Source organism: Hippichthys cyanospilos, chromosome 11, assembly GCF_059441005.1.
Source record: "Hippichthys cyanospilos isolate Australia breed blue-spotted pipefish chromosome 11, RoL_Hcya_1.0, whole genome shotgun sequence".
In the NCBI taxonomy this organism is placed as follows: domain Eukaryota; kingdom Metazoa; phylum Chordata; class Actinopteri; order Syngnathiformes; family Syngnathidae; genus Hippichthys; species Hippichthys cyanospilos.
In genome coordinates, this window is record NC_142379.1 from 21,303,903 (window position 1) to 21,318,381 (window position 14,479).

The following is a 14,479-nucleotide window of genomic DNA, read 5'->3' on the forward strand; positions in this document are numbered from 1 at the left end:
GGGGTAGTTGCCTTAGTAATTGCCTTCAAGAACTCTGTCAAATCTCAGAAAACACGACAAGGTAAGTTAGCGAAACACCACCGCCTTTATAACGTTGGTTATTCGATAGCTAACTTGGATTTGTTCACAATGTGGCTAATGTTAGCTAGCTACGCTAATAAAGATAATGCTTCACAATGTGGCTAATGTTAGCTAGCTACGCTAATAAAGATAATGCTAACGTCCAAGGTAAGAAATCCTATTTAGCAGGGGTAGCCCATACCAAAATTGTGGGGATTTTTCCTGCATAAATGTATTGCTTTAATTGAAAATTGTCTTCAACTTACAGATAGGGCCATAGAAATCACGGAGTTGATTACTCAGATTCAACCAAAAAGAAATGTTTTCCCTAAATTTAAGATTAAATATGATATGCATATTAGGCATCAGAGGCAGAAAAAAAATGAAAATCGAAAATCATTTTGACTATATTTTAGCATATTTTATTCATCAGTTTATTACACAGTTGTGCAAATAAGGAGTGCGGATTTTGTCAGGAATTGAGTACTTCAACTTGATTCATTTGCAGTTATACATTTTTTTGTCTTTAGCATATACACGTGTCTTTAGTAGGTTATTTGATTTGCACAGCGCAGCTGGGTGTAAGAGTGGTTAGCACATCCGCCTCACAGTTCAGAGGCCCGACTTCAAATACAGCTCGCACCGACTTGTGCAGATTTTGCATGTTCTCCCTCAGCCTGTGTGGGTTCTCTCCGACTTATTTCCACATTCCAAAAACATGCATAGCAGGAGTATTGGACACTCCTTAGGTGTGAGTGGGTGCCCTATGATTGGCTGGCAACCAGTCCAGCGTGTCCCCCGCCTTTTGCCCATAGGCACCAGAAAGCCAGCGACCCTAGTGAGGATAAGTGGCTACAGATAATGGGGGAATGGATGATTTTCACTGTGCACAACTTAATTTTATTTGCTTTAAATGGGACACATAATTAAGGTAACGGTCTAGATATACCACTCTATGCTCACGCCACTTTGTGTCTGGGTTACGTTCTGCTATGGGTTTTTGCTGTAGAGATTTTGGGTTGTTTGTTTAGCCATTTAGTTTCAATAGTTTCTTCCCCGCGTCTGCCTTGCCTCCCTGTGTCATTAGTTTGATCTTGTCCACCTGCCTGTTTACCTGCCCTCCTTCCCATCCAATCAGCTTCCCCTGCCTTTTGTCTCTCCCCCAGCTGTGTCAAGTCTTCTCGTTAAGTGTGTAGTCTATTTAAATTCCCAGTTTGCCTTCGCTTCTTGTCGGGTCATTGTTTATTTTCTGCGCTGCCTGGTCCTTGTCATACGTCTTCACTCCGCTGCCTTGCCTCGCGTTCCCTCGTGTCCATCCTTCCCGTGCTGCCTCCCGTTCCCTGTTGCGCCAGTAAGTTGAGGTTAGCGTTTTTGGTTGCACTTTGTATTTTTTGGTCCATAGCAACCCTGCTTTTGTTTGTTATTAAACATCCTCTTTTGCGCCTCATCCCAGTCTGTCCTGCATCCTTTTGGTTCCACCTTTCCCACGTCCCACACTGCCTCAAGCCGCCAAGCCCACACGTGACACTTTGAGAATATTAAAAGGCACTGCTATAAAATTTCATTGAGAACAAATGGTACTATTAAAAAAATAAAATAAAAGATGGGCATATGAGTATGATTTCATCCTAGTTAAAATAATCCTGGTTTGTATGATGTGTAAATAGTAAATGCATCTATTGATGTTAACTTTATAGTGAAGTACAGTACTATCTTGTCCGGCAGGTCTTCTTGAACATCCATGCATCCATCCATGCATTACAGCATTATGCATGTAGCCACTTAGACTCACTGAGATCTCTCGCTTGCTCGTGCCTATCCCATCAGTCTTCGGCGGCGGACACCCTGGACTGGTTGCCAGCCACTCGCAGGGCACACAGTGACAAACAACCATTCACGCACCCAATCACACCCTAAGGACAATTTAGAGCAGGCTTGTCAAACACACAGCTCGCGGGCTGGTTCTGGCCCAAACAGTTTTAATCTGGCCCGTGAGATGATTTTGTAAGGTATAAACATCGTTATTATTTTTTTTTTAATTTATAAAAGAACAACTTGAAATGTTTCATGTTCAACAGTATTTTTTTTTTTTTGTCATCCTTAGTGATGTTGTGTTTGTACTATTTTGGGCGGTGTTAAAAAAAGAATAATACGGCTAAAGTTGCTGTTTTAATGTTATATAAATAATATATACACCATGGTCTTATTTGTCCAGCCCACTTGGGAATAGATTTTCCTCTATGCCGCCTGCAAGCTAAAATGAGTTTGACTCACTCGATTTTGTGTGTGACTTTTTTGTGATTTTGTGTGTGATGTTTTTGGAATGTGTGAGGAAGCCAGCTCTTCCACGAGCCACCCCTTCTTGAACATATCTGACAATTTTTATATTCAAGGTATAGAAAAATATCAATTGGAAGTGCGATCTTTGCATCGCGAAAAACTACTTTTTACTCTACTTTAAAGTACATTTCAGAGCTAGTAATTTTACTTTTAGTAAAGTAGATTTTTGGTTCAGCACTTATATTTTTACTCAAGTCATTTTTTTACATAGGGTAGCTTTACTTTTACTCAAGTGAACAATCTGTGTACTTTGCCCAATACTCTTGCTGTATGGCGGGCAATCCAAACCTATGTTAAACAGGAAATGCGTGTAAAACCCCAGGTGAAAACATAAAAATTGTTTATACATTATAATAATTGGTATGAAAATAGTATAGTGAGTGTTACTTATATATAATGTACATGTATACAATTAAATAACAGCCATCCCTTTTCTAGAGCAGCTTGTCCTCACTAGGGTTGCAGGATATCAGCTTGCTTCGGGCAGTAGGCGTTGGTCACCCTGAACTGATTGTGAGTCAATCGCAGGGCACACAGAGGCGAACAACCATTTATACACCCAATCACACCTAATTCTAATTCTAAAACATTCTAATTTGTTTAATTAGAATGTCCTATTCACCTGCCAAGCATATGATTGGAGCGTGGGAGGAAGCCAGAGTTCCCAAAGAGAACCCACACGGACTCGGGGAGAACATGCAAACTCCACACAAGAAGGCTGGACCTAGGTAGTTTTGAACCGGTCCTTTGAACTGTGACGCGGACGTGCTATTCACTGCACCACCGAGCCACCCCAATTAAATAACATCATAAATAAAAACTATAAAAACATTTTATTTACATTTGACTGCTGTGAAAGCTTGTTATGGCCATATTCCATAGTGAGGGTAGCCGAGCCTATCTTAGCCTCCTTCGTATTTGTTAATTATTTCCAGCTTTGTTTGCATATAAATCATCTTCTTCCTAATTTCTTTAACATCACTAGCAATTTTGGGACCCATGGCTGACCAATTCAAGTTTGAATTAAGCACTAAAATGCACTATGAATACGTTTTTGTAAGCACTCAAAGGCAAACAAAGCTTTAACGGGTTCCGTCGACCATGACGTTGACCAATAGCAGACCAGTATCTTAGGGAGTCATGACGCTGACCAAAAGCAGAGCAACATTCTAGTGACATAAGCGGTGATGCGTGGTTGTATGAGCACGGAGCACGCACACTGACCGCCATGTTTGTGGAGGAGTTTTTGTCATAACGCGAAAAAAGTGGCGTAAAAAAACGCCACGGATATACATCGCGAGGTGAAAAAAACGCAAGCCAGGAATGTTGGAAACATTGTATATTGCATGTGTTTATGTGTGATTTCACAAAATCAGGCATACGTCATAGAGATTAGTTTTGAAAAAAATAGTAGTTTTGTACAGGAATGCCCATTTTGGGATATTCACATTAGAAAACTCATGAAATAAAATTCTTAAAACAAAACATGCACATCCACCGTGTTATTGTTTTTCAGTTTACTTTAATGAAGCAACTGTCTAAACATGCAAAACCTAAGACTAAATCAACACTACAATAAAATTTCTCAATGAGCTACCATCATCATCTACTTGAATTGATGTGTTTGGCTGATCTCCTGCCAATGCTGTTTGCAAGGGAATAATTAATAAATCGCAACCTGAGATGTCACCACACTCTGATGACCGCTCCAGAAGGAATAAACAGTTTAAATAGTTTGTTGTTGTCTGTACATTAAACTGCAATTTAAAAGCAATTAATCCTTATTTTAATCCATCTAAAAAAAAAAAAAAAAATGGAACGGGGGTCAACGTTGTTTGTATTCCATGTACGTTTTTCTACATTTGTCCTTGTCTTTAAAATAATATCTAACCTTCTCCATGTCTTTTCAAGAAAATACTACGTATATATGACCAATAAACTGCAGCTGCTAGCTTTGCCTTCACAGGTAACCCCATGATCACAACAGCATCTGGTTGAATTACTTAAAACTGCCACCCAACAGACATGTAATCCCGGATAATGCCCTTTGGCTGAGTGCTTCAATCTGGATAAAGTCATCGTGAAGGAATGAGATCCAGCTGCAATGTCTCATAAAGTGAGGGACCGGGAGATGAGGGCCCGGAGGTTGATTGGTTGCTAGTAAAGAGGTCTGTAGGGGCTGGGAAGTGGGTCCTCACAATATAATATATCAAACAAAGAAGCCCAGATTAAACTGTTTGTTTTGCTGACTGGGGGTGACTGGCTCAGTGCAAGCCCATCACTTTTTTTATTCTCCAAATAAGCCTCAAATCTAATCACATACTGGTCTGTCTGACCTGAATCCAGTCAGAATCCAAATGAGGCTTTGGACTAAAAAGCAGACCTAGGATGAACTGTACTTAACACTTTGGCCTCTACTTATGTGCAGAGCACAAGTCGTGTGCAGTGTGCGTCAAGAGCAAAGCATTGTGTGCATAGGTGGAATTTTCTCTCTTTTGGTATTTTCTTAGACTTGTGCATGGGAGAATTCAGTGCAACAGGGTGTTTGCATCTACTGTATGTGTGACATTGCGGAACAAATTGAGTTCCGGCCAATCCTGGCAATGTGTCTCATTTGGATTGAAAATTAAGTAGTGTAAGTAGTGGAAACAGTCTTGCTGGTCCGTGAATGACATTGACGTGCGTTCATACAGGTAAATTGCAGGATCTCCCCTTGTGGGTCACCCTGCAAGACCGTCTTGCATATACGACCACAGGAACTGTCCCACACAGTTGTCATGGAGACCACCTTCAACCGTGCGTAAAACTCCCAGTTTTGCTCTGTGGACTCTTTATTGTTTATTTAACTAAATAATAAAATAAATCAAGGGGATTGTACCATGCTGTTGTCAAATGCAAACTGCCTTCAACCTTGTGTTGAGTGCTAGACCCAACTATCTACCCACATGCAGTGTGGTTAAAATATGAAAACACAAAATATTTAAAAAAAAAATATCCAGTCATCCAATATTATAATTTGTTCAGTTAATTTATTTATATAATTCAAAGGGCTTGTCCCACACTGTTGTGATATTAGAAACGACCTTCTTCCATAATCCGTAAACATGGTGAACAAAAGAATTTCACAAAGTTAGGTTCTCAAAGTCCAAAAAGTCACCAAAAATGCAAAGAGCAGTTGTGATATTTTCTTGTGGGGATGTCTCAACAGTAAAGTGTACACAACTCGACCAATGACTCTGGATGAATTAAAACATAGAATTAGGGATGAAATTAACAGTATCCCAGCAGAGACGTTGCAGCAATCAATAAGGAATCTCAACAGAAGATTTTAAGAATTTATTCCTACAAAAGGACGCCATCTACAGGATGTAATTTTTCAAAAATGAAATGTTAATAATTCATTCTTAAATGGCATGCTTTAAGATTTCAATTACCTTAAATACAATATTTTTTCTTCCATCATTCCTGGTATTATAGTATTGTTAAAAAGTCTTCATTCACTTTCCACCAAAAGTTCACACCGTAGAACGAACAAGCATATAATTGATATTAGCTATGGCTAACATTGTACATATTCTCATATTCTCTCAAAACACGTACATAACACTTTGGGTTGCTATAGCTAAACCACTAAATAAAACACTTCCTCTTCTAGTTAACTGGCATGCTGTCGCGGTTGACTTTAGCGTCACTACCACGTCGTTAGCAAGAAAGTTGAACAACATTACAAGCAGGAAGTACTCCATGCACTAAAAGTGAACTTACATGCTCAGAATTATCCCTAAAATAAATGTCATTGCATCTATGGACATGTAAATGATGCCTAGATCACTGGAAATGTAAACCAAAAATATACAAATAAAATGACCTAAACATAGCATGCACCACAAATTCACCAACACCGTCTTAAGGCAAACAAAAAGAACGACATTCATATAATAAACTGCTACAGTATATACTATTAATTTAAATTGGTTTAGCATGATCCAAGGCTTGTTGCTTGGAACAAATTAGGCTATTTACATTTAAAAAGGGCCTATCTGTATGAAATTACATACAGTTAATTGACTTGTAGAACCCATTAATTTTGCAAACACATATATATATATATATATATATATATATAGTATGGTGGGCAATCCAAACCTATGTTAAATAGCTAAAGCGTTTAGAACCACAGGTAAAAACATCGAACTTATACAAACATGAAAAATCAATATGAAAATTGGTATCAAAACAGTATAGTAAGTGCTATGTAAATATAATATACATGTATACAATCAGAAAACATCATAAATGAAAAATCTAGAAAGGATTAATTTATGTTTGAGGTGCGCTTGTCATGCCCATATTTCCTAGTAAGGGTAGCCTTGGCTAGGCTAGCTTCGTATTTCTTGATTAGCTCCAGCTTCGTTTTCATATAGATCATCTTCTTACTGAAGCAAGAACATCACTAGCAATCTTTGGACCCATGGCTTACGCATTTAAGTTTGAATTAATCACTAAAATGCAGTATAAATATGGTTTTGTAACCACTCACAATCGAACAAAGCTTTACCGTTTCGCCATTTTGAAACGGGTGAGGCCGACCATATATATATATATATATATATATATATATATATATATATATATATATATATATATATATATATATATATATATATATATATATATATATATATATATATATATGCTAAATGTGTATGTGTTTATTTATTTTAGGGCATATACGGTACATAAGCTCCTCTGTCATAGGGAAACTTATTTTCCTGGAAATAGCATTGCCTTTTAATGGTAAACCCGCTGCCAAATTTTGAGAATTACAACTTCCAGCTGTCCACAGGAAGCCTCTTAGATTATTCGCTCATATGTTTACTCATTACCATAAATATCCAACAGGGCTTGAAGATCAGGGGGATTACAGTGGGTTTAATCTATCATGGCACAAAAATGAGCAGGGATGTTATAGCGGCTAAGGTGACGTAAACCGACCGGCCTTGATGTGACCAAACAAGCCCAAACAATAAAACAATCTTTATGCCACTGGGATCGGTCAGGGTTGATGACATTGTCAACTACTGGATGTATATCCATGTATATATATGTATAACAGAAATTTCAGATACAAACACTGTCACATAGTGAGATATTTGTGTGCGTGTGTGTGTGTGTGTGTGTGTGTGTGTGCGTGTGTGTGTTTGTTTGGTGCATGCATACTTAACTCATGCATTTAGCGTAATCATCATGTTATTATCAAAATATAGTAAATGTTTGTGATCAATTTATTTCAAATTTCATATTAAAAAGCACATAACCATAAAATTGATGAAATTGAGTTAATTATTTACCAAACGCTATTCCTAACTTGTCTAAGCAAAAATTCTTGTCATTAGAAAGATGGCCACAAAAAGCAAACTTGAAGTTGTCTTTTAATTATTATTATGACTGAATGAAGGGGGATGTGAAGAAGAAGGTCGGGGTACCAAGTGCTTTCCAGGAGTACGAAACAGATTAGTGTGACTGGGTGCTGGAATAAAGAATTTCAACACCAGAGATAGAGGGAGACGGTAAGTTAATAAAGGTGACTAAGCACCACCTAAGTGACTTTTAAGAATATTGGAAGTTGATTACCATGCAGTAATTGCACTGCTCATAGTATGCAGACACTGACTCAACCCTTACCCATAGCCCTTCAGGAAGATTTCTTTTCTGAACAAAGAAACATTGTGTGTGTTTTGGGGGTGGGGGGTGTGGCGGTATCCCATAATGTTATTCAGATAAAAGACACAATCACAGAGTACATATGGAGACAGAAAACCATTCACACTCGCAATCACTCTGTCACAGAGTAGAAACTGAGGCCACGCTGCCTACAGCAAAGTCAGGCAATTAAATCAGTAACTTCCCATTTGAAATCAATAGGCATGCTTGCTCTTCCAACTTTACATTGCACACTCAGAAGTGGTTCAGTAGTGCAAGTACTTCAGGTTTTAGGGGGAAACTGCAATGAGGTTCATTAGTTTAGTATTCATAACTTTTAAATACTACTTTCAACAGTGTTGGGAGTAATGCCTTACTAAAGTGATGTAATTACTGTCATGCATTACCATTTACTGTCACGTGGTAATATTATGTTACACACACACACACACACACACACACACACACACAACAATTTTGTACTGGTAACAAATGAGAGAAAAGTAACATATTTGAAAGCCTTTTTAGCCTGAAAGTGGTGTTTTTTTTCCCCAAATCAGCTAAAAACATTGTGAGATCGGAGGAGAAAAGTCCAGGGCAAAATGTTATTTTGTTAATTTACTACAGCTGAGATGAAACGGCAGGTTGAATATAGACAATATGTACACAAGATGGACATACAACCATTACTTTCAGTTCGCCATAGATAAAAACAGGAAAAATATAATGGTTAGGTGCACTTTGCGCGACACCTTAAAAGCTGTCCACTTCACAGAATAGGACCAGTAATTTGACAAACAATTTAAAGCATGGTCATAGTAACGGGAAGTTAGAGAAAAGAAAACAGGCGGAGGATTGTGCTCTCTCGCTGAGAGATGACACTTCAAGAGGTTAGAAGATTCATTAGGAGATATGCTGCCGCTTTCCACTGTGGATTTACAAGCATGTTGAAACCTTATCAGCAAGATCCTTGTCACAATTAGCAATAAAGACAAGGTAAGCTTACACTAATTTTCACTGTACAATTGCTTTTAATAATAGTCTGTGAATAGTTCTGATCAAGATGGAGCATACAAAACTCATTTTAGACAGCACGTTCAACACCTTAATGATGAAAGCTAGCTGCCAATGTTAGCCCCACCAAAACCATCTTTTTTTGAAACATAACATCTATCTCGAAGCCAGATAACTGATCTTGAACCTAAATATTAACATTGAAGTTGTGAAATGTACTACCGCTTTATGATCCAGCATAAACAATGCATCACTATGCTGTAGAGCTAAATTATAAAGGGTTTAAAATACAAAAAAATATTTTGTATCTTGTCTTTAAAGGTTTTTAATACAATACAAATGAAATGATTTGTACAGGTTTTAGGCTTAATCCAACCTGTCACTGGATGTGTAATAAGCGTAATGAGCTACAGTTAGAATGGCAAATCCCTGTTTCCAGTTACGGTGGTGGGAGTAATATAAAAGTAATGCAATTGTAGTATAATGCATTACGTTTCAAATAGAGTAATATTGTGTTGTAATACAAACTCAAAAAACAACAATCAATTTTGTTACAGGTTTATTTTTTTGGATGATAACTTGGTTGATTTGATTTAGCAGAATGCATGCAGCTTGTGTTAGCTACGAAGGTTGAAAAAAAAAGTATATTTTAACATTCATTTCTTAAACTGGAAAACCTAAATATGAAAGCAATAAGTGCAACCTGTATTTTAATAGTATCATTGTTTCTTTTGAGTATTTTGTTATTGTATATATAATGTGATGTCACATTAGGTGTGCCAGAGCAAGCGGAGTCCACAGAGGCAATGTATTAACAAATGGTGATTCATTTAGTCCAACAAAGTTCAAATAAACAATAGCATGACTATATATATATATATATATATATATATATATATATATATATATATATATATATATATATATATATATATATATATATATATATATATATATACTAATGTGCCTAAAAATGTTTTATATAAGAAATGGTATTCTCATTTACTACGGTTTGAATCAATATAAAACGTCATTAAATCAACATTAAAAATAAAATGGAAAACAAAACGCTTTCTGTCAGCTTTCATACAACATGCTGTGCGATGATGTCACCACACAGGACTTCTGTAAAGTATAGCCTGCGCGCAGAAGGACACAGAAAAACAATAAACAACTACCCGTTCTCAATGAAAGCAGTCTTATCACGTTTTGCAAACTCCTGTGGCGCACAAAAGCTACACGGCAGTGAGTATAATTCAACATTTTACTCAACTCTTAATGAAAGTTTCCACTGTCGTGGATCTGGTGATTCTGTAAGTATTAAAAAAAGTTTTTCCATTTAGCGGGGCCCAATCACGTTGAAGTCATGATCAGTATTTTTGCTGCCTTCATACTAACTAGATTAACAACAACAGGGATAGTGTTCAGTCATGAACATACTGACAAACTATGCTTTGCCCGGACTCAATTTAACTGATCACTATGATAAAGCTTATTTACATGTATTGTTTGTCATAAATGTACTGTGAAATATTTTTGTTTTGGGTAACAGTTTTTCACATATTTTAGTATTGTAATTTCCTATGAAATGACTATGTATCTTGTGCTACATTTTTAATTTTGGTTAATTGTATTTTAATGATAAAAGCTATACAGTTTATAGCTAGCTTCAAAAAAGCAGTTGTCCACAGGCTATGTTTGTGGTAAAAGGGATGTTCCTTACAAGTAAAAACTTAAAATACCTGGTTATTCTGTCTTGCAACTCAAACAAAGTAGTATGATTCTTTGCATGTCTATAGATTGAAGCAGACATTTTTAATTGAATTGAATTGAATTTTTAATTGAATTGTTATACAGTATATAGGACTGATTATATATATATATATATATATATATATATATATATATATATATATATATATATGTGTGTGTGTGTGTGTGTGTGTGTGTGTGTGTGTGTGTGTGTGTGTGTGTGTGTGTGTGTAAAATTAAAATGATGAATGCTTGGAGGTATCTCAACAATTGACAGTAAGAGCAACTTGTATGTAGCCAAGTTGAAATCCCTACTTTTGAGAAAAGGTTTTTGGTACATGGAATGGTATACATCATCTACAAATTTCATATTTTTATACTCTTACATTTACAATTTGAGCCCGGGAAATGAAAGTCAAGACCTTTGAGGCTGTTTTTGTTATTAATCACAAAATAAAACATTTCTGTGTTATGTGTATAATTCTGTTAATAACTCAAAATTCATCTCCACGACAAGAGCTTGGTTTTGTGAAAACATATCACATACAAGCGTGTGTGCGTGGCACATCCTTTGAGAAGCTGTTATTGCCTCTCGACTCCTTCTCCAGGTCTTCCCGTTTTTTAGCCAGTGCCTTACAGAAACCAACATTCTCAATCTCTCAAGAACAGAAAACTAACAGCGATGGTGTGAGCCAAAAGGGGTACTCGTGAGCTAGGGAGAAACATGTTGTTGTCAAATAAGAAGCCAAATCAAGACACCAAGATGAGTGTCACACATGCTTGGTTTAATATATGGCTGAGACGGAAGGGGGGAGGAGATGCACAATGTACTCGGTGCGTTTGCCCTTAGGTGAAAGGGTTACGAATGGAGACCGTCTCCTGGATTCCACTGATTTGCAGAGTCATTCATCACACTTAAGAGAGGTGACCGTGAAAAAGAAAAGTTGCCGTAGTTGCAACATAAACAGGATGAAGAAGCGTCTCCAGATTTTCACTGAAAAAAATAATAATGTGTGTCCCCGTGAATAGACTCAGTCTCTTTTCATTTTCACATTTTCATGCTGTCTTTGTTTCTCACGCAGGACATATCGTTGCCGCCACAAGTCCCTTCTGCCCCCATGTTAAAAAAAAAAAAAGTCCCTTCAGACCCCATGTTAAAAAAAAAAAAAAGATTGTTTTCTGAGAGGGTTTTTGCTGACACTGACTTGCTACATAAACAGGACATCATTTACATGGCAACAGTCAGTTATACTTGGAAATATTTTTTACTCTTTACATCGAGTGAGGCCTTTATGGGGATGATATATTATTTTTATATAATTTTATATATATATTTAACGATAATAACCAATGGAGTAATCAATATACATTTTATTTTAAACATGGTGAATGTAGTTATGCATGTATGTGAATGAGAATGTGATGAGTGCATGCAATTAAGTACAAAACAACATGTTTGGGAAGGTGACATTATAAGAAAAGCATTCAAGCTGTACATGGGAAATGGGATTCAAGCAAAATGAAATTGCATTTTATTGTTAGGAGGAAGGATGGGTCAAAATATTGATATTGCATTATCATATAATAAACCATCATCACAAATATATATCACTGCTATTGTCTGATTAATTTCTCCTCCGAGTGCTTTTAACACAGCAAAACAGCAGACAGAAATGGGTTTCATTGCTTCCCAAGTAGCAACTCATTTACCTCAAGACATGACAAGTACTATTTGTTATAATTGTGCAAAAAAAACATGCTTCACTTGATACGTAACTTTTGTTGCAAACACGATTTTTCATACATTTGACCTTTTCAGCTACAAACTGTAAATATCACAATTTCTTCTAGTCTTTTTTTTTTTTTATCAGCTCACAATTGTTATAGTTGATTATGATGAGTTACTGTGAGTTCTGCTTTGAGTTAGCAGACTAAAAGTGATAAGGCTGAAGGTTGATTATGTATTTTGACGTCACAATAAGCATAAATGACACTGTATGGGTGATTACATTTCAGGAAAAAACAAAACAAAAAAACAACCACGGCAACATTCACATTCACAAGAAACTCATTCCGGTAGTACAAAGTATTATGATCTTGTATGGAAAATGCACGGAAGAAAGGAATTAGACTTTTGACCATTTCAGTCTATCAGCAGTTTGGGTCATGGGAAATAAGAAGTCAGCAGGAAAGTAGAACCACGGCAAAGTGATGTGATGGATCAGTGGTTTTATTTCCTCTTTGCTATAAATCAGTATGTCGTACAGCCCCGTCGGCCAAGTTTGTTGTCAACTAACTTGCCATCAGACAGCCTTATGAAAGTATTTTCACTGAGACACCGTTGGTACTGTTGAGTGAACCAGGTGGCATCATTGTGATTAGACTGGCAGACTGTCAACTGAAGAGTCATCAAGACCATTGACATTCTGACAACGTGAACTGTCCAAAAGCAATCCAAAAAGCGTCCGACTGATCTGAATTGTGAAGCACTTTCACTTTTCTTACCCGTTTTGTGATTACCCGTTTTGTGGACTCCATGGGAAAGAGCTGTCAATTCAAAGCAATGTGGCTCGAGACTAAACGCACGACTGGGCTGGGGATAGTGGGATGTGTGCGCTCGTGGGTATATATGTGACAGGAATATAAAGCTTACAAAGAGAGTATTTAACTGCAACAACAGAGTGACAGGGAGATGCACAAAAACTATTTGAACAATCGGGGGCAAAGAGATAAATACTGTCAATGAAAAAGTCTCCTGAATTGAACTTAAGAGCACACATCTGAGTGTATCAAAACACTGAAAGAAAGCGTGTACACTCAGACATGACAACAAGGAAGGATTCAAATCCGATGTAAGTCACCCATCTGTCACAATCATGCAAGGTGAGACACACAAACAATTTAAATGAAGAAATGCCTACCGTGTCCGAAGATCCACAAAAACAGAAGCAGCCGGGGGATCATAATTGAGAGTGCAAAACCTATCAAGACAAAAGCGGAGGTGTGAAGTTGGCCAGCACAAGAAAAAACAATAGTGCTCCTCTTTGCTGCCGGAGGGACGGATGCTTACAGCGCTCCTTTTTAGTCAGTCTATTTATCCTGGGAAAGCCGCTCAAAAGTAGCTTCAGTCCGACGCCGCTCCTACTCTTTGTCCTCCTTTTATGTGTCTTTTTTCCTGTGTGTCAGTCTTGAGAGTTGCTGGTGGTGATCTCAGCATCACATGCTCTTCTCCTCATGGGAGGAGCTTCTTGCACTTTCACTGTCTTCTCTGGTGTACTCGCGCATCGTCTCGCTGGCCGTCCACACTCCAGCTCATCAGTACTCACTCGCCCAGTCTCTCCATCACACACTCCCTGTCTCTCCCTCTCCCTTGCTGGACCAATCGTAACACAGTAATGGGGGATGTAGACCCCCCTCTTCACTCGGCCCCTCTATTCGGTGTGAGTCTGTGTGCGAGATGCATGTGTTCACTCTGGCATCGGGAGCAGTCGTGGGAGAAACATTAGAAGGTGCAGCTCTAATTAAAATCAGAATACGAGCAGCTTGGCAGCGCTACCCCTTTCAACCTCCCAGACAGCCCCTACTCTTCTTTTACATACTTAGGATTCCT

At 37.6% G+C, this 14,479-nt stretch overlaps 1 protein-coding gene across 4 annotated transcripts in view; it reads right to left on the reverse strand.

Moving 5' to 3' along the window:
- kirrel3b (kirre like nephrin family adhesion molecule 3b) overlaps window positions 1-14,136 on the reverse strand; it is a 248,650-nt gene extending 234,514 nt beyond the window's left edge. For all 4 annotated transcript variants that reach the window (XM_088427897.1, XM_088427896.1, XM_088427895.1 and 1 more), the window contains exons 1-2: window positions 13,940-14,136; window positions 13,791-13,850 (exon numbers count right to left, since the gene is read on the reverse strand). In XM_088427897.1, the coding sequence (XP_088284023.1) occupies window positions 13,791-13,833 (43 nt within the window). In that variant the 5' untranslated portion in view covers window positions 13,834-13,850; window positions 13,940-14,136. The remainder of the gene's footprint in view (window positions 1-13,790; window positions 13,851-13,939) is intronic.
- Between the last annotated feature and the right edge of the window lie 343 nt (window positions 14,137-14,479).